Source organism: Pygocentrus nattereri, chromosome 12 (assembly GCF_015220715.1).
Source record: "Pygocentrus nattereri isolate fPygNat1 chromosome 12, fPygNat1.pri, whole genome shotgun sequence".
NCBI lineage: Eukaryota > Metazoa > Chordata > Actinopteri > Characiformes > Serrasalmidae > Pygocentrus > Pygocentrus nattereri.
The window spans coordinates 38,027,884-38,048,175 of NC_051222.1; the positions used below are offsets into that span (position 1 = coordinate 38,027,884).

The 20,292-nt window shown below is 38.7% G+C and overlaps 2 protein-coding genes across 3 annotated transcripts in view; both read right to left on the reverse strand.

Annotated features, from left to right (window-relative positions):
• Positions 1-4,241: 4,241 nt before the first annotated feature.
• On the reverse strand, positions 4,242-9,118 carry LOC119264705 (CMRF35-like molecule 5). Its single transcript, XM_037543350.1, has 4 exons — positions 9,079-9,118; positions 8,228-8,539; positions 4,612-4,725; positions 4,242-4,449 (listed from the first exon to the last, which is right to left on the reverse strand). The coding sequence occupies exons 1-4, from the start codon at positions 9,116-9,118 to the stop codon at positions 4,292-4,294; spliced, it is 624 nt and encodes a 207-aa protein (XP_037399247.1). The 3' UTR covers positions 4,242-4,291.
• A 9,443-nt stretch (positions 9,119-18,561) lies between these two features.
• Positions 18,562-20,292, reverse strand: part of LOC108443539 (CMRF35-like molecule 9) — a 19,213-nt gene continuing 17,482 nt past the window's right edge. For both annotated transcript variants that reach the window (XM_037543250.1, XM_017724288.2), the window contains exon 7: positions 18,562-19,168. In XM_037543250.1, the coding sequence (XP_037399147.1) occupies positions 18,893-19,168 (276 nt within the window). In that variant the 3' untranslated portion in view covers positions 18,562-18,892. The remainder of the gene's footprint in view (positions 19,169-20,292) is intronic.

Genomic DNA, 20,292 nt, shown 5'->3' on the forward strand with positions numbered 1-20,292 from the left:
TCAGATGTGGATGACGTGGTTCTGTAAGTTGCTGTAGTTTTTGTAGTTTTGCTTGATCTTAATGGTGGAGGTTGTTTTGGAGTTGATGTTTCTTTTCCTTAATGTGATACACAATTTTAAAAAATAAATAAATAAACAATAAATTAAAGCATTAAAGATTTATGATGTACAGCATGCGGTGTCTAATTTACTGCTCTCTCTCTCTCTCTGACCCTCTTTGTTCTCAGTGTGTTATTTTTAAAATATTTCATTATTTGTAATCATACACAGTGAAGTCATGTTCAGACCACAAAGTAAACAGGATGGACAAACTCAAACCTAAATTTACACCAACTTCCTTTGTTCTCATGCTCAGTGTGAGTGTTAGAGCTGGACTTTTACCTTCTCATACCTTTTCATTTTAACAGTAGTATTAAGTGTAATTGTTCACTGTGCTTGTGATCTTATCAGTCACAAACTGACAGATTATGAACTTTATACTTATTTTCCAGATATTTTTACTGTCATTAACTGAAGCTTATTAAAGTCTCAGCAGTAACTCTGCATGGATAAACAATGAAACATGAACAGAAGGAAACATTAATGTGTCTCACCAGTGACTTGCAGCTGAGTCTCTGTGTAGAAGGAGTAATAACTGACTGACTCTCCTCCTCTCCCCACTCCACAGTAATAAACTCCTCCATCAGCTTCTCTGACATCACTGATCCTCACACTGACAACTGCAGAGCTTCTGTCATCAGAGATGGAGAATCGGCCTCTCCAAATCTTTGTGGTATCGATTACATCTTTAAAATCTCGACCATCCTGTTGAAATAAGAACTTGGTGTTTCTCTTAAAGTCCTCTGGATATGAACAGCTGATGGTGACCGTCTCCTCCAGAAAACCAGACACAGTCTTTGGCCCCAAACAACACGGATCTGTCAATCATACAAAAAACTGAAATATTAATGATCACTAATCAGCCACCAGTCATTCTGAAACCACTAAGGTAACAAGACTATGATAAATATGTATATTTTTAAGAATTTCACTGTTTCTCACCTGAGTTCACGTTAAGGTTAACAGTCTGTTTCCACACTCCTGTCTCTCCACAATGATATGATCCAGCATCCTGTAAACTCAGGTTTCTGTAAATCACTATAAGTCCTCCAAGATAATCAAATAGAGAAAATCTATCTTCATGAATCCATGTGTTCTGTGTTTGATTGGATTTTGAATATACACACTGCTTTGTGTTGGTGTTACAGAAATATCTGTTGTTCTTTCTATGGTGTTTATTATTACAGTAAATCATGACACTTCCTCCTGGATACCCAATCACATCAAAGCAGCTCACTGGACCTGCCAATCAAATAGAAGATTCTTACTCATCTCACTGATCTCACTAAATTGTACATTGTTCTACAGTTTGGCATCAAAATAACTGCAGTGGAACATCAGAAGTAGAATAACTGACCTGAGATCAGGTAGAAGGTGAAGATGAGGAGGATCTTCATCCTGAACTGAACTTCAGCCTCCGTGATGTTCACTAAGCTCCAGTCTTCTCTCTCCAAACTTCTCTAAGTTTGCTTTTGTTCTCCCCAGAAGTAAATTTGTCTTTTCTCTGCAGTTTGTACTCCTCTCTCTGTCAGTGTGTCTGTCTCTGTTCCTTCTTCTCTCTGGTTTGGTTGTTTCCTGTTTCTCTGGTAAGAGTTGGTCAAACTCACAGCTCCTCCCAACAGCATCACTGACCACAGACTAAATTAAACACACAGGATATTGAGCTCAGGTTTTGTGATGTGACATTCAAAGCAACAGGATAGTAGAACCCCTGTGAATAAAATATTTAAGAAAAAAAAAACAATTGCTCATATACTGTTAGTCTCTGCTTTCATATTCAGTAGAATAAGGAAAGTTTAGAACCGGTTGCTGTGAGTCTTGGTTTAGTCTTCTAAGCTCCTCCCTCAGCATCAGGTTTTATTAGAGTATCTGATGACTGAACTGAAGTCAGTGTGATGTCACAAAAAAAAAAAACAAACCTGGTGCTTTTTAATAAACTTGCAAAAGGAAACAAACTATGTAAAGTATTTTGTCATTGTGATTATTTAAAGACTTTATTTTCATTTTTCGGTAGCAGCACACAGAGTAATGCGCTTTCTCAGCTTTTTTTTGAACCCTAAGCTTTTTACAATCCCATAGTTGGTATTCTGTGCAAAATGTAAATGAAAACAAATGCAATGATGTGCAAATCATTTATGCTCTATGTTATTGGAAACAGAACAACCAGGACTCTTCCTAGAGCTGACCGCCCGGCTACTCTGAGTGATCAGGGTAGAAGGGCCTTAGCCAGGGAGGTGACCAAGAAGCCAAGGGTCACAGTGCTTCAGCATTGCTCTGTGGAGAGAAGAGAACCTTCCAGCGCAGCAGCGTGAAACTTTGGGAGAGTCTGTTCAACATAAATGATGAACTAACCTAACTTTGTGTAAATAGAGCTCAATATAGAAATATGTCCACATATGCAGTCGAGACTGACGCGGCTTTTTTCTGAATTTCTACAAACACCATTTCATTTTATAGTAAATTAGTTTGGGCTGGTTTATGTTTATGAACAGACGCCTACAGATCAACATAGTAAAGGAGCTCATCTGTGATCCTGAGTTTAAAGCCAGTTTTTATTCAACTTAAACTTGGAACTAAGTTGTAAATAAATCTGAAACTGAAACTTTGCTTGTGTGTAAAAAGTGATTTCAGAGCCACTCGGTTCTCCCTGATGGAAACTGTTTACCTTCAGTGTTTTGTGCTTCTGATCATTTTAATAGACGTCAGCGTCACTAATTAATGACGTTCTATTAAAAGACTGGTTTACCAAGAGAGACGCTGGAGGACTTTCACCTGAAATGAGTTCATGAAGCCAGTCTGGTTATAAAAATGATAACAGGACATCAGAGCCAGAATTCCTCTTTTAGTACTTTTACTTTATACTTAAGTACATTTGAAGGGAAATACTTTAGTACTTTTACTCAAGTGGAGGTCTAAAGGGATATATTTACCATATATTTTTATGTTCATACAGGTATATTGTTTCCCTAGTACCTTCTGTTCACAGCGTTCATGTATTATTAAGCTGGTTTTAGATCATTTTGTCACGAATATTTGCATCTTGTATTTTATTTCTAAGTTTATGCTAAAGTCATTATTGCATGAATGCAAGTACAGCGCCTTCAGTCTGTGAAATGCAAACTGGAAGAAGGTTGATTGATGACACTGCATGGACGAGAGAGAGAGAGAGAGAGAGAGAGAGAGAGAGAGAAAGAGAGGAGTGTGAATGTTCACTCCTAAGCTATACGCTGTCTGCAGAGCTTTCACTCCATATTTTTACGTTCATACAGCTGTGATAAAGAGAACCAGTAACCAGCAGCAGTTGTGGTCCGAGTCCTTTCTTCAGTCATTGCAGCACTTATTGTACACAACACAGATTACTAAGGGGTTACTGGTTATTCAGCGGGACTATTTGAATACAGACAACTCACCATGAAAACCAGTTACATTAGCAAATAAACGTACAATTAGAAATATAATCTGAAATAACTTTTTCATTATAATCACAATTTACATTTACAGCATTTGTTAGGTAGGTGGGCAAAGGTAATGTTGGAGGTCTTGCCCAAAGATTCTGATTGGTTTAGTGTAGGGTGCTCATCTAGATCGGGACAGAACCTCAGACTACAGTGTGAAAGGCAGAGGTGTTACCCACTACACCAACCAACCACATACCAGTCAGGCTAATATGAGTTTATGTAAGAATGTATGATGTAAATTGACTGTTTATACGGGCAATTAACAGATCACTTCTGTAAAATGCAACTGTTATGATTTAAGGTATAATTTTCTAAATTAACATGCTATAGCCTTGGTGCAGTAGCTGCTCAGGTTAGGCTACCAGCTGTACAGGCAATGTGAGCAATCTCATGTCAAATATTAAATGTTATGTTATTAAAAAAATAAAATAAAATAAAACAACAGTCATAGCCTAAGGTACAGTTTGTAAGAAACCATTTATTTTTAATATTACTTTAAAATTAGATGTTAGAAAATGTAAGCATACAGTTCTAGGAAGTGACAAAAGTACATATCAAACACATTTTAAAAGCAATGGGACAATGAAAATGTCCCTCTGAAGTTTACACTTTTATAAATGATCAACCTTCATCCCAAGCTTAAAATTTGGATCCATCCGTCATTGAAGTTAAATCATAGGCAAGTCATTCATTCGCAGTAAGTTGCTAGTTAGTAGTGATTAAAGATATTTCAGTCATGTGTGGTGCTTGACAGAGGAGTATTCAGTAGCACATTCCTCCTCACTGTAGGGAACTGCAGCAACAGTAGGAGAATCTGGGTTCTTCTGGAAACTAATAGTGGTGTAAGTGGGCCCTTGTTCTTCAAGCTCCATTCTGGATGAAGGAGTGGAGCCTGTAATTGTACAGAACAAATTCCACTCAGTTTCTCCCATCTGACTGACTAAGAGTGATGAGCTCTGGCATGATGAGCATGATCTTGTATGAGAGCTGCCAGGTGTTTGTGTTTACAGTACCTTGTGTTCTCTTGTATCTCACTTTGCAGTGTAAATATTACCTTGACTCTTGGTGAATCTCAGTTTGTAGTAGATCAGTGCTGAACCTCCAATCAGCAGCAGAGCCACACAGACACACACAATGATGATGATGATGATGTCAGAGGAACCTGGAGCTGAGAGACAGAAACAACAGGCCATGGCCACCTTTATCACAAGCATGACCACAAACACTCAGGCTGTTTAAAGGGGTGAAAAAATAGAAAGGGCACTTACTGCATGACACAGGGCCTCACTAGCACCTATAAAAACTATGATGCATCATGTATGATGACACAATCATCTAAATTATTTTTGGAGCTGTCACTCTTCAGTTAATTGAAAAGGCTAATTATACATTCTTATAGGCATATTGTGGAAATTACTCACTCACTAATCATTTAAGCTACTCATCTTCCTTCGCTGCATCGGTGGTGGGGAACTGTACCAGTTCTTATTGGGTGGAGAGCTGGAAACACCCTGTACAGGTTGTGAGTCTATCACAGGGCAGACACACACACACATATACATTCACACCTGGGGTAATCTAGTATCTTGGCCTGATCACATGTCTTTGGACTGTAGGTGGACACCCACGCAGCTGCCCGGCCAGGGAATCAAACCCAGGCCCGTCTTGCAATGAGACAACAGCACTGCTTACTGTGCCACAGGTTGACAGGCTGCTTTCCCCCCAAGTGAGCCAAATGGCTCTCAGGGCTGCCATCCGGCGCTGGTCCAGACTTATGAGACCAGTTATAATTTATTTTTCTCTGTTGTACCACTAAATCAGAGCCAGGAAACACTCAAGGAAACTATACAGACTACTTGCTAACAGCTAACAGGTTAATAACCATGCATACACCACCTACTGCAAAACACATTCGATTCCATTTGTCACTCCAACTTCAGTCTTTCTGCATGCTCTCATCTTCTTTGTCCTCTAAAAAGGGTGCAGCTCAAGGCATCGCTTTTTTTACAGCTCAAAAAACCTTTTTTTTTTATCTTTGTCACTTCAACACCAGACATTTGAATTTGAGCTCTCAGATATGAGTCTTTATCCTCTTAACAATTTTTAATCATCAGTTTGCTAGAATCAAACCCGCACTGCAGTGGGAGGCACCTTACACTCACCCTAGCTTAGCCTAGCAGGCTACAGCTTAAACCACCACAGAACAGGTTCAATTTCAACTTTCTGTAACTCCACCACCAATCAGTCGACTGCATCATCTCTACTTGTGATAGCAGAGCACCAGTTAGTCCAATCGGACCTGGGCTGGGGTGGTTGGATCTGTGCAGCTATGCTAAGTTAACTGGCAGAGAGAAGCCAACTAGCATTAGCTTAGCTAGGTGGCTTAAGCTCTGGACACCAGAGAACAGGTTTAATTTCAGCTTTCTGTCCCTCTAACATCAGTGGCTTGATTTCGCTGCCTCAGAGCCGAGTCATTTTCTTCTATAATTGTGTCAGTAAAGGTTTTTTAGCCAGAACTGGACCTACAATGTAGGGAGCAGAGCTGGCAGCATGCTGGCTAAGCTAACGCTTACCAGTTACTCTCTCCTGGTTATCATCGCTATTTAAGAGTTAGACAGAAGCTTTAATGTTCATTACATTGTGGGTTTATACTTGTGCACTGCTTTCATGTACACTGCTCAAAAAAATCAAATAACACATCCTAGATCTGAATGAATGAATGAAATTTTCTCATTGAATACTTTGTTCTGCACAAAGTTGAATGTGCTGACAACAAAATCACACAAAAATCATCAATGGAAATCAAATTTATTAACCAGTGCAGGCCTGGATTTGGAGTCACACGCAAAATTAAAGTGGAAAAACACACGACAGGCTGATCCAACTTTGATGTAATGTCTTTAAAACAAGTCAAAATGAGGCTCAGTGTTGTGTCCGGCCTCCACGTGCCTGTATGACCTCCCTACAGCAGATCGCTCTCCACGGTGTCTCCAGACTCTGTCACGTCTGTCACATGTGCTCAGTGTGAACCTGCTTTCATCTGTGAAGAGCACAGGGCGCCAGTCGCGAATTTGCCAATCCTGGTGTTCTCTGGCAAATGCCAAGCGTCCTGCACGGTGTTGGGCTGTGAGCACAACCCCCATCTGTGGACGTGGGGACCTCATACCATCCTCATGGAGTCGGTTTCTAACCGTTTGTGCAGACACATGCACATTTGTGGCCTGCTGGAGGTCATTCTGCAGGGCTCTGGCAGCTCCTCCTGTTCCTCCTTGCACAAAGGCGGAGGTAGCGGTCCTGCTGCTGGGTTGTTGCCCTCCTACGGCCTCCTCCACATCTCCTGGTGTACTGGCCTGTCTCCTGCTAGCGCCTCCAGCCTCTGGACACTACACTGACAGACACAGCAAACCTTGCCACAGCTCGCATTGATGTCCCATCCTGGATGAGCTGCACTACCTGAGCCACTTGTGTGGCTTGTAGAGTCCGTCTCCTGCTACCACGAGTGTGAAAGACCACCAACATTCAAAAGACCAAAACATCAGCCAGAAAGCAGAAAGGTACTGAGAAGTGGTCTGTGGTCCCACCTGCCGAGCCACTCCTTTATTGAGTGTGTCTTGCTAATTGCCAATAATTTCCACCTGTTGTCTGTTTCCATTTGCACAACAGCTGTGAAATTGACTGTCAGTGTTGCTTCCTAAGTGGACAGTTTGATTTCACAGAAGTTTGATTTACTTGGAGTTATATTGAGTTGTTTAAGTGTTCCCTTTATTTTTTTGAGCAGTGTATTTGCTATCCATGTAAGTGAACAGAACTTATTTGATTGATTTAAATTTTGAAATAACACAACAGGATAAAGTGGCACAATACCGACATAAACATAGAACCAATTAGCGAAAAGCCCTGCAGTGGAAAAGAGGCCAGAGAGTCAGCTAGCCAGGGCACCTGTTTAGTTAGATAACTACTTAGCTGTACACATAGGCATGGCTGTTTTAGAGCGGAAAATTTAAACTTTACTAATATGAAAGGCCCATATATGTCCCCCCCACCCACACCCCATATATGTTTCTCTATCTTTCTTCTTGTCCTCATCAACTTTTGCCCTCAATGTGTCTTTCATCATATGTGGGCCAATACTCATGTTGACCAAACCCAGAGGAAGAAACTCAACCCTAAATACAGACTCTGTTCTGTAGTCTTATGATGTGAAAATCATTTTGTTCTCATGCTCATTGTTGTCCACAAATAAATGCTGTGACATTCTACTACTGGCTGTGCATTGGGCATTTTGGGGCTATGCAAATAAGGTTCATGGGAAATGCAAATATAACCCCTAAAGAAAAGACTAAGTAAGTTTTAATGTTGTCGTTCCTTAGCTTGAGTATGTATTATATGCTTTTGAGGTTATTTCTTGTCTGAGTGTGTGCATTGGCAGGTTCTGGGTGGGGATAACCAGTGGCATGAAGCCTTTAGATAGTGGTAACTGACCAAATAAAACGAGAAAACATTAACACAGCTGCACAATTGCAACAGGCAAACAATGGGCCTAAAATAACTAGTTAATGTAGAAAAAAGCACATGTACAGACAAGATATATGTATCAATGAAAATGTTCTTTAAATAATTGTCAAAATCAAAAATGAATGAACAACAAATAAATGAATCTCACCAGTGACCTGTAGCTGAGTCTCTGAGTAGAGGGAGTAATAACTGCTGTCCTCCATCATTCACTCCACAGAAATAAACCCCTCCATCATCTTCTCTCACATCCCTGATCTTCACACTGAGAACGTTAGAGCTTCTGTCATCATAGATGGAGAATCTGTCTCTCTGGGTCTCTGAGTTTCGGATCTTTTCAGTAAAATATTGATGGTTTTGTTTAAAGAAGAACTTGGTGTTTCTCTCAAACTGCTCTGGATATGAACAGCTGATGGTCACCGTCTCTCCCAGATAACCAGACACAGTCTCTGACCCCAAACAACACGGATCTGTTCATCATACAAAAATTGAAATGATCAATATTCACGATTCAGACACTAGCTCCCGGTCCTTCAGAAACCACTAAGATGATAATATTATGATACATGTTTTAAAAATTTCACTGTTTCTCACCTGAGTTGACTTTAAGGTTCACAGTCTGTTTCCACACTCCTGTCTCTCCACACTGATATGATCCAGCATCCTGTAAACTCAGGTTTCTGTAAATCACTGTAAGTCCTCCAAGATAGTCATGCAGAGAAAATCTATCTTCATGAATCCATGTGTTCTGTGTTTGATTGGATTTTGAATATACACACTGCTTTGTGTTGGTGTTACAGAAATATCTGTTGTACTTTCTATGAAGTTGGTAATTACAGTAAATCATGACACTTCCTCCTGGATACCCAATCACATCAAAGCAGCTCACTGGACCTGCCAATCAAATAGAAGATTCTTACTCATCTCACTGATCTCACTAAATTGTACATTGTTCTACAGTTTGGCATCAAAATAACTGCAGTGGAACATCAGAAGTAGAATAACTGACCTGAGATCAGGTAGAGGGTGAAGATGAGGAGGATCTTCATCCTGAACTGAACTTCAGCCTCCGTGATGGTCACTAAGCTCCAGTCTTCTCTCTCCAAACTTCTCTAAGTTTGCTTTTGTTCTCCCCAGAAGTAAATTTGTCTTTTCTCTGCAGTTTGTACTCCTCTCTCTGTCAGTGTGTCTGTCTCTGTTCCTTCTTCTCTCTGGTTTGGTTGTTTCCTGTTTCTCTGGTAAGAGTTGGTCAAACTCACAGCTCCTCCCAACAGCATCACTGACCACAGACTAAATTAAACACACAGGATATTATGAAATCATATTAAATAATTTTTGTAATGTGACATTCAAAGAGCAACTAGACAGTAGAGTCACTGTAAATAAAACATTTATCAAGTAGAAATAATATATCATATATACTGTTAGTCTCTGCTTTCATATTCAGTAGAATAAGTAAAGTTTAGAGTCGGTTGCTGTGAGTCTTGGTTTAGTCTTCTAAGCTCCTCCCTCAGCATCAGGTTTTATTAGAGTATCTGATGACTCAGACTGAACTGAAGTCAGTGTGATGATGTCACAAAAAAAAAACGGGTGCTTTTTAATAGATGTGGGTTGCGAAATGTGCAAATCGAAACAAACTATGCAAAATATTTTGTCCATTGTTATTCATGATGGGCTGGACCCCTTTTTATTGCGTCTCGCAGCCCCGATTATTGTAGAATACATTTTATACATTTTTAATCTTTCAATTTTATCTTGCACCTGCATAAAGGTGGTGAGACAACAGATCTGAATAATTATAGGCCAATCTCAAAACTGTCGAGTTTAGCAAAAATGTTAGAATCTCTAGTGAATCAGCAATTGAAATCATTTCTTCCTGAAAATTCTGTTTTATCTAAATATCAGTCTGGTTTCAGAGGAGGTCACAGCACTATCTCTGCTACAACACTGGTTTTAAACAATCTTTCTTCAGACATAGACAAGAAGAAACATTGTGCAGCTATTTTTATTGACTTAACAAAATCATTCGGCACAGTTGATCACACTCTTCTTTTATGGAACTTAGAACAGATTGGCTTTGATGCAACTGCGCTGGACTGGACCCAAAACTATCTCACTGACAGAAATCAATGCATGACATTGAATAATTATAAATCAGAGTTGGTATCTGTATCTAAAGGTGTACCACAAGGTTAAATTTTGGGTCCAGTCTTATTTAATATCTACATAAATGATATTGCTGCCTCTAATTCGACCTCAGACTGCAAAATTCACCTTTACGCAGATGATACGATTTTATATTGCTCAGCTGATTCTATTCATGCTGCAACAAGAAAATTACAGAGCTCATTTAATGCTCTGCAGGTGGCGTTATATAAGCACAAACTAGTTTTAAATGCCACGAAAACTAAGTTCATGCTGTTTTCCAGATCTTTTAATACTGATTTTAGTACTGTAAATATTACTACCCTGGCAGGATCCACTATTGAGAGAGTCACAGAATATAAATACCTTGGCATATGGCTGGATGATAAACTCAGTTTTAAACCACACATTAATAAACTAGTCAGTAAATGCCGACAGAAGCTGGGTTATTTTTATAGACATAAGTCCTGTTTCCCCTGCACGCCAGAAAAAGACTAGTTGAAGCAGCTTTACTATCAATGCTGGACTATGGTGACGTTATCTATAAATATGCTCCCTCCAGCTCTCTCAAATTACTGGACCCAGTGTATCGCTCTGCCCTGAGGGTCATCACTGGAGATCCGTACAGAACTCACGACTGTGAGGTGTATGCGAAAGTTGGGTGGCCCTCTTTAACGGTACGAAGGGAAACACACTGGTTGATTTTTATTTATAAGACACTTTCCGGTCATTTGCCAGAATATATCACTTCACTGATGAATACAAATAACAGTAATTATCAGACTCGCTCTAGTAACTGGAACTTTGGAAATTTTGAGTTTGAAAATCTCTCTCCTTCTGTTGGTCTAGTTTTTGCATTCTTTCTCTCAAACTGTCCTTCCAACTAATAAACACACACACACACACACACACACACACACACACACTTTCTAAGCAGCTTCTTCTCCCTCAGGGTCCGTGGGGGTGCTGGAGCCTGTCATTGGGCAAAAGACAGGATACACCATGGACAGGTCACCAGTCCATCACAATGCAGACAGACAGACACATATTCACACCTAGGGGCAATGTAGCATGTCCAAATGGCCTAACCACACATCTTTGGACTGTGGGAGGAAACCCATGCACAGGGAGAACATAGAAACATACAAACAGAACATACATGTATTGTAGCTAGTTTTAAAAGTTAAAAATGTTAAAAAGAAAAACAAGCTATCGTTTTGTACAGTAAGAAATTCATCTGTTTTATCTGTTTTCCGTTAGTAGTGGCTTATATACTGGATTGAAGGGATTATCTATTGCTCATGCCTGTTTCAACCTGAGAGGGGCGCTCTCGCTGCGTCTTCGTTCATTCAACATAAAGACGTAGACGAGACGCTGGAGTGTTTGTCATTTCATTGTTCCCCTTTTTACAGGTAAAAACACATAAAACATGAATGTTTCTTGTGAAAAACAAAGTAATCCAGTATATAACCCTCTCTAAACAGTATTTAGTCACTAGAAAACCGTTTGAAATGAAGTTAAATGAGTCTGTGGTGGCAAGCAGGAGTTAGCTAGGCTGCATAGCTAGCAAATCACCAAGAGGCACTCACGCCGTTGTCGATTGAAATTATTGCATGTGGTCATTTGTTACAATGCATGTACAGTTAAAAACCGTATTTTTGTCACATAAGAACTTGTTGAATGTTAAAAATGTTAGGTTAAAAAGAAATGATGTTACTGTGATCTGTGAGCTTTTGAATTAGAATACAGCTGATACTAAAATGTTTCTAAAGTCTCTTACATGCTTTTAAATGGTAAAATGGAAGGGTCCAAATGTCATTATTAATGCATAATGTAACAATACTCAAGCAGATGTAACCTGTGGATAAAATATACTAAATTTGATTGCAATGTGTAAAAGAGTAAAAAAAACAATTTGATGTGGAGATTTTGGGAAAAAAAGAGACATTTATGTAATGTGTACTTAAGTTCATTCAACATAAAGACGTAGACGAGACGAGACGCTGGAGTGTTTGTCATTTCATTGTTCCTCTTTTTACAGGGTGCTACACTCTCTACAGTACATCCTTGATGCTGCATAAATTTAGTGAGTGGTTTCTCTTACGTTCTGCAGTTTGATCTACTGCAGTACAAAACAAGATAATGTCATCATGCCTTTATTTTGTGTCATGACATCTTCTGGGGTGAAATGATTGACTTTATAACTTAGTGTGTGTCACATTGAAGTAATGCTGAAAATATGACATGGCTTGCCAAGTCAGACTGGTTGGACTAAACTAAAGATCTTTTGCGACCATTATATCAAAGGTGCAGTGAGCACACTTGCCTGGAACAGCGGGCAGCCCTATCCACACTGCCCGGTGAGAAATTGGGGGTTACGTGCCTTGCTCAAGGGTACGTCAGTCATGTACTATCGGCTCAGGGGCGATTAAGCCATTGACCTTCCAGTTGAAAGGCAGGTTCCCTAACCTCTATCCCATGATAAATCCTCTACTGGAGAAAAAGGATAAAAAATAGACACATGAACAGAGTGCGGGTCCATATTGCTGTGGGTTAGAGCTTGGGGGTCTGCTCTAAGTGTATTCATGCATGCACATGGTGGCTGTCTGACAATGGAAATAACAGAATTTGTGTAAAAATGAATGGGGGTCTATTGGAGGAATAAAAGATACCAAATAGACACATGAACAGAGTGTGGGTCCATATTGCTGTGGATTAGCGCTTGGGCATCTGCTCTAAGTGTGTTCATGCATGCACATGGTGGCTGTCTGACAATGGAAATTTATGTAATTGATTTGTGTAAAAATGAATGGCGGTCTATGGAAGGAATGAGAGATGAAAAAATGACACATAATGAATCAGTATGGCTATGAATTAGAGTTTGGGGGACCTGCCTTGAGTTAGTATGTGTAGTTTAGTGGCTGTCATACAAAGGAAATAATAGAGCTTGTGTGGCACAAAAATGAATAGAACTCTATAGGAGGAAAATGTGATGAAAAAGTAATGAAAAAGTGATACATAGAGGATTGCAGGTCAGCATTGCTGTGAATTAGAGTTTGGGGACCTGGCCTGAGTGGGTACATGCATTTTGGTGGCTGATCAGCAAAGGAAATAAGGCTTGGATCAGGGTGCAAATTAACAATATTCTATGGGAGGAATGAGGGATGAAAAAATGACCTGTAGAGGAGTGCGGGTCAGTATGATTACAGCTTGAGGACCTGCCCTGGGTGAAATTATTTGTACATTGTTTTTATATTGCATTTAATATATAAGACACCAAATGTTGTGTGTGTCAGTATATTTTACCAAAAATCTGATTCTGATTAAATATTTATCACAAATGTTTTAGCAGTCTCCAGGAAGCAGATGTTGAGTAACAGAAATACTCCAAACCAGCATGAAGAGCTCTGGAACCAAAGAAAGTGAAAGAACAAATAAATCCACCTCATTGTCTGTCATGAAGCCCAACTTGTGGTTTTGCTTAAATGCACACCACACATTTCAGATTTGTCAAAAGTGTGTTAATAGTGCGAGTGTGCAGATATGTACTTTAGTAGCTTTGAGGAAAAAGAAAGATTTGGTCTTTGTTGGAGGTGAAAATGAATGGGACTTAATGTGAGAAACAGGTGATGAAAAAACAACACAGAGAGGAATGTGGGCCAGTGTCACTGTGGATTAGAGTTTGGGACAGGCCCTAAGTTAGCACATGCAGTTTGGTGGCTTTCAAACAAAGGACATAATAGAGCTTGTGTGGGGCAAAATGAATGGGAGTCAATAAGAGAAATAAGAGATGAAAAAGTGACACAGAGAGAAGTGTGGTTCAGTATGGGTGTGCAGCAGAGTTTGGGGAACTGCCCTGAGTGAGTACATGTTGGGCTGTTGGGCAATTCTCATTCATTTTCACCTGTACCCCAGTCCTATTATTTCCTATAAATGAGAGCCACAAAACTGCATGTACCCATGCAGGGGAGGTCTCCAAGCTCTAATCCACAGCCACATTGACCTGCACTCCTCTGTATTGTTTTTTCATTACTCCTTCCTATCATAGACTCCCATTCATTTCCAACAACAATTAGCCATCACTTGGCAACTACTTACCAATGAATAAAAACCCCCATACACCATGGCATCTGCATAGCAACAATTTAGCAACTGTATGGGACACCATATCAACCGCCTTGGATACTATAGCAACCTCCTAGCTGCACACTGGCAACCAGCTGGGATACTATAGAAACCACTTGGCAACACATCAGCAACCATCTGGAATTCCACTGCTATGACCCATAAACACCCTAGCAACCATACAAAATATCATAGCAACCAGCTGGTAACACCTTAACGTCCATGCTCAAATTGCTTCAGGGCGATCACTCTGGATGCAGCATTCTAGTTATTCACTGTTGTTGCAATTCAATAAATCAAAATTGATCTGAAATCAGAAAAATCTGACATAACTGAAGTTTACTAAACTCACACTAGTAACTCTGAACTAATAAACAAGGAATAAATTAATATAAGGAAAAGTTAATGTATCTCACCAGTGACATGTAGCTGAGTGTCTGTGTAGATGGAATAATCATTTAATTAGCTTTGTTCAGTGGTCACTCCACAGTGATAAACTTCTCCATCATCTTCTCTCACATCACTGATCCTCACTCTAACAACTTTAGATCTTTTGTCATCAGAGATGGAGAATCTGCCTCTCTGCCTCGCTGAGTGTCTGTGGTTCGGATCACTTCAGTAAAATGCTTACTGTTTTGTTTAAGGAAGTACTTGGTGTTTCTCTTAAACTCCTCTGGATATAAACAGCTGATGGTCACAGTCTCTCCCAGATAACCAGACAGTCTTTGGTCCCAAACAACATGAATCTGTCAAACATACAAAATCTGAACTTATCACTAGCTAGTCCATCGTCCTTTAGAAGTCACAAAGATGATAAAATTATGATAAATCATTTTTTTAGCATTTTACTGATTCTCAACTGAGTTCACTTTCAGATTCACAACATGACCCCACACTCCAGTCTCTCCACACTGATATAATCCAGTATCCTGTAAACTCATCTTCATGAAACTATGTGTTCTGTGTTTGATTAGATTTTAAATATACACTCCCAAAATTCGCACTCTAGTTAAATATTTTGGTGCTGTCAAGTGGTGCAATCCCTGCAAGTCCCTGTCATCAGAAGATTGCAAGTTTGATTCCTGGTAATGCTACAGCCATTTGTAGCTGGGTGTCCAATTGGCCTCGCTCTCTCTGGGTGGGTAGGATGGCTCTCCCTTCTCCCCCAGTCACTCAACATGGTTCTAGTCAGTGCAGGCATCTGCTAGCTGACATAACAGATCTGGCAGTGGCGTTTTCCTCTGAGTGCATTCAGCTGTCCAATGACATTGTGTGAGTGGCAGTTCGAAAAGAAGAGGTGGCTGATTTCATGTGTATCACAGGAAGTCTGTGCTAACCTCCACCTTCCTAGTGTTGATAGTATCATATAGTATCGTATATTTGGGGGGTCCTAACTAGCGGGTGGAATTGGAAATGACTAAATTGGGGAGAAAATTGGGCAAAAATAACATGTATATTATATATATTCCCAACTACTGCTTTATAACTCATGAAAATGTAAACCTGAATATAATTTTATTAATAGGTAGAAGATGGAGATTTTGTTGTTTTGACTTTGCCCACTTCAGTGGAATCCTAGATTTTTTTGTAATGTGTAGTCATCTCTCTGTCAGTGTGTCAATCTGTTTTGTTAGTTCCTCTTTCACTAGTAAGTGATAGAGTTGCTCATTTAAACAGAAATGATATATTTATTGCTAGTCACCTTGGTCATGTTCCCTAAATGACTCAGAAAAGTTTGCAGTCATCTGTTGAGTTTGGTTTTGTCTGAAATTATTCAGTGGTATCTGATGACTCAGGCTAAAATTACATCAGTTTAATTATCTCACACTGATGCCTAATTACACATATGAAAAATGACCTTAATCATCGCAAACTTTAAAATTAGAACGCTGCTAGTCATGCTTTGCTTTCTGACTAAAGTTGGCAAACATTAGCAATGGATCTGATAAACTCAAATGTTGTGCTACATATAACTCTGTAGTCCCATCCTCCAGTGTCAGCCAGTCAGAGTGCCCTGGTACAGCCACTGGGCCACATTTTGCATCCAAAGCACCTGTGTTTTTGGGGATAATTCAAGCACTAAAAAGTTACTTTAAAAATCTCTATAACACACTTTAATAAGCAGAATGTTCTCAAGGCTACTTGGACTAAACAGCTGGCAACTTAAAAGTTGAAAGACAAAGTTATTTTTTGGGTCCATGCTTGGCAGCGATGATTTTTTTTACATTTTTAAAAACAAACTTGGACCTTGTGTTCCAGAAGTTTTCTGTTTGGTTATTTATCAGAAACAGAACAGGCAGTATATGTCAGATAATGTAAATTCTTCCAGTCTGATCCAATCCATTCATCCAATCAAAGTTAGCTCTTCTCAGTATTATATATTTTACAAACAAGTTGTGTTTGATGGATTTTATGATTTTAACAGAAACATGGTTAAATGAATGTATCACTTGATTATATGCTTCTAAGAGAAACATGGTTAAATGAATGTCTCACTTGATTTTATGCTTCTAAGAGAAACATGGTTAAATGAATGCATTGCTTGATTTTATATTTTTAACAGAAGCATGGTTAAATTAATGCAGTGCTTGATTTTATGTTTTTAACAGAAACATGGTTAAATGAATAGTATTAAAACTCTATTAATTAAGTCAGCTCCACTTGTCTTTAAAAACATCTCATGTGCTGGCAAAAAAGAGGGAGGTGTAGCTGATCTTTGAGAATTCTTCCAACACAAGCAATTATCATTACATGATTTGACATCCTTTGATTATCTTTATGTGGTTCTGAAAGGGGTGCAGAACATTTTACTAGTAATGTTCAACATGGTTGACAACCTAACTCACCTTTATGTACTCTAAATTAGTATCACCTAAGAAATGTAATGAGTTTGCATATTGTTTTGATACTAAAATCCATATACAAGACAGCCCATTAATACATCTATATCCACCATGGAGCTCATGTCCTCTCCATCACCACATAAAGATAGCATGGTTAAAATGTCCCAGTTTAGTACTAAAAGTAATTAAATTACAGTGCTAACAAGCTGATAATAAAATGGTCAAATTTACATAGAAGCTGTAATGAGCTAAAAAAATTACATAAATATTTTCTAGTTGTTAATAATTAGTAAGTTACTAATTGTGATGAAGCCAACATGATTAAGCAGTATTCAGGAATTAAAACAGGATTATGAATTTCCCACACCACTTCACAGTTCACCATATCACTATTTTGCAAGTCAACTTAGCTGATTTATGGGGCACAAAAACAGAGTGAGTTTGATCAGTATGTTGAATCATTAAATACCCAAAAACATGCAGTGTTTTGCTTTGCTATTGACATCATTAAGAAACCTTGTTTTATTGAACTTTGCTTGACTGAAACAAGCCCATCCCCATGTAGTGGCTGAACATGCATGATGCATGATAAAAAAAAATAGCATGTACAAAAGTGACATATCAATCCATAAGGGTTTTATTTTTTATTTAATTTTAAAGCAAACTTTAAAAATATAGTACAAATGAAATGAATAATATTTTGCAATTACAAAACATAATACGTCATAAAATATTTTATAAGCACTGAATGTGGTCAGCAGTACTACTATTGGTCAACAATAATACGCTAAAATGCAACCCAATAAAGTTGTTTTCTGAGTAGCAGAACTTAAGCTGGAAAAATGCAGAGTGCTTGTTGATATTATTTAATCAATAGAACATGAAAGAGAGTGTGTTATCACAAAATAACATCACGGCTGTAATTTGGTCACCATATATAATCACAGCCGTGATGTTATTGGTGATGACGCAGTCCTCCAGTGTTCTAGTGCTTTAAAACAACAGTTAAATAAATAAAGTGAAGAAATGAATAAACTGAGCCGTAAATGTGTTTAATATGTTTTAATGTTCAGTGTCTTCCTCCAAATTATAGCAACAAGCTTAGTTCTTAAGGAACTATGTCAGCGTAATGAGCTCTGCCCACTCGCTGCACAGCCAGCAGTTCATTCTCCAGCTCCTTACACTAAATGCCCAAACTGTCATCAATGCTGAGCAGCCTTTTTGTTTGTCATTGTGGTGATTTGGTCAGACTCTGAAGATCAGACACATTTGGCAAATGGTATTGGGTTCATTTCTGGCTGATTCAAGATTGCTTAGCTGTTCTTCTGTCACAGCTCCCGACTGAAAAGCTGCTCAGTGGTGATGACAGTTTGGGAATTTAGTGTAATTTCATGTTCAGAGTCTGACCAAATCGGCTGTCGGTCAAATGTGATCTTAAAAGTATCTGGTATCTTGTCTCCTACAGCTGACAAACTTGTTGGTCTCAGTAGAGTGATACAGTGTTTGTGAAAAAAAAAACTTGTGGTGAAAAAACTTAATGTTGTGGTGAAATATTAGCGTGGTTAGAACACTTCTCTACCAATCAGCTTGTGTGGCCAGAACTGTTGTATAATATAATTTTTCAATGTAATTAATGTGAAAAAAAATAACTGAATAGTCTCCAGGTTTCTGGTAATGGTAAATGTTGATTTGCTGTTAGCTCAGTACAGATTAGTGCTGTTCCTGTCGTGTGTGGTTTGTGATTGTGGCGTACTCAGTTGGAGATTCCTCCTGACTGAAGACAACTGAGGTATCAAAGGGTGAAGCTGGATTATTCTGGAAACTCACAGTGGTGTAAGTGGGGTCTTGGTCTTTCAGTGGTTGTGCATTGGAGTGGATCTGTGGATCTGAACTGTTCGTGGCTGATGAAACATTTACATGTATTCCAGATGCAGAAACATGACTGGTGTGTTCAATCTCCTCAGAGTTACTGTCCACGGGCGGAACCTAGACAGAAATATGAAGAACAGCATATACATTTAAAAACTAATTACCAAACACACATATACACTGTCAAAAAATAAATAATAAATGAATAAAATATCAACATTTAAATGATAAAAAATTAAGCTTTTAATGCACTTAGCAACAAACCATTAGTCAGTAAATTAGCATTAATTAAACAAACATATGCAATAAGTTAAGGTGGAAGAGTTTTTTACTTTGATTTCTTTCATTGTTATGATGCTGTTTGTAAACTTTCAGATAGTCTTTTACAGAAAGATGAGTCAATATTGTTCCACTCAACATTGATGGCTTCAAACCGTGGAGTGGTATTTGTGTTTATACATTTATTTTATTTTATTATTCATTTATAATTTTAATCAAAAAATGTTTGTGTTGTCAATGCACTTTAATTCTAAGCTTTCTACTAGAATGCAAGGAGACCTGCTGATTATCTACCACAGGCCCTCAGTGTGTCTCATTTAAAGGACCTTTACTAGGTAGAGCGCATCCCTTTCAGCCCCCTTAGTAGCAGCATTCTGCGTAGGAGCATTTCTCCATTTTTAAACCAAGGATTCATATAGCTGATTCACAACTGCAGCATCATCATATTTCCTTACCCGCAATTGGCTGTTAGCCTGACACTGCATTTACACTGTTCCAGCACAACCACAGAGATAAAGGCTTTCCGCCTCTTCAGCTGGCCACATGTGGGTATTAACAAAGACATTCCCTGCGTCACCAAATTAAACCACATCCTGTTGTTATGTTATGTTAAATTTGACATATATATATATATATATATATTTTTTTTTTTTTTTTAATGTGTAGGTTTAAAATTGTTGGAGCTTTTCCTCCATGCTCCGTATGTTACACTGTGAACACTTATTGAATTGAATTCAGAACCATCCGTCAACTGTGCTCACACTGTAGAATTAGATTTAACCCATTTGTGCAGTGAAACACCCACATACATGCACAATAGTGAACACACACTAGTGGGCAGTGAGCACACTTATCACATTTATCACACAAACACCACCTATCTTCCGATTGGATAGATTCATCATTTTGACCAGTTCATTCATTTATACATCTCCGCATCTTATAATTTAATAAATTACTGC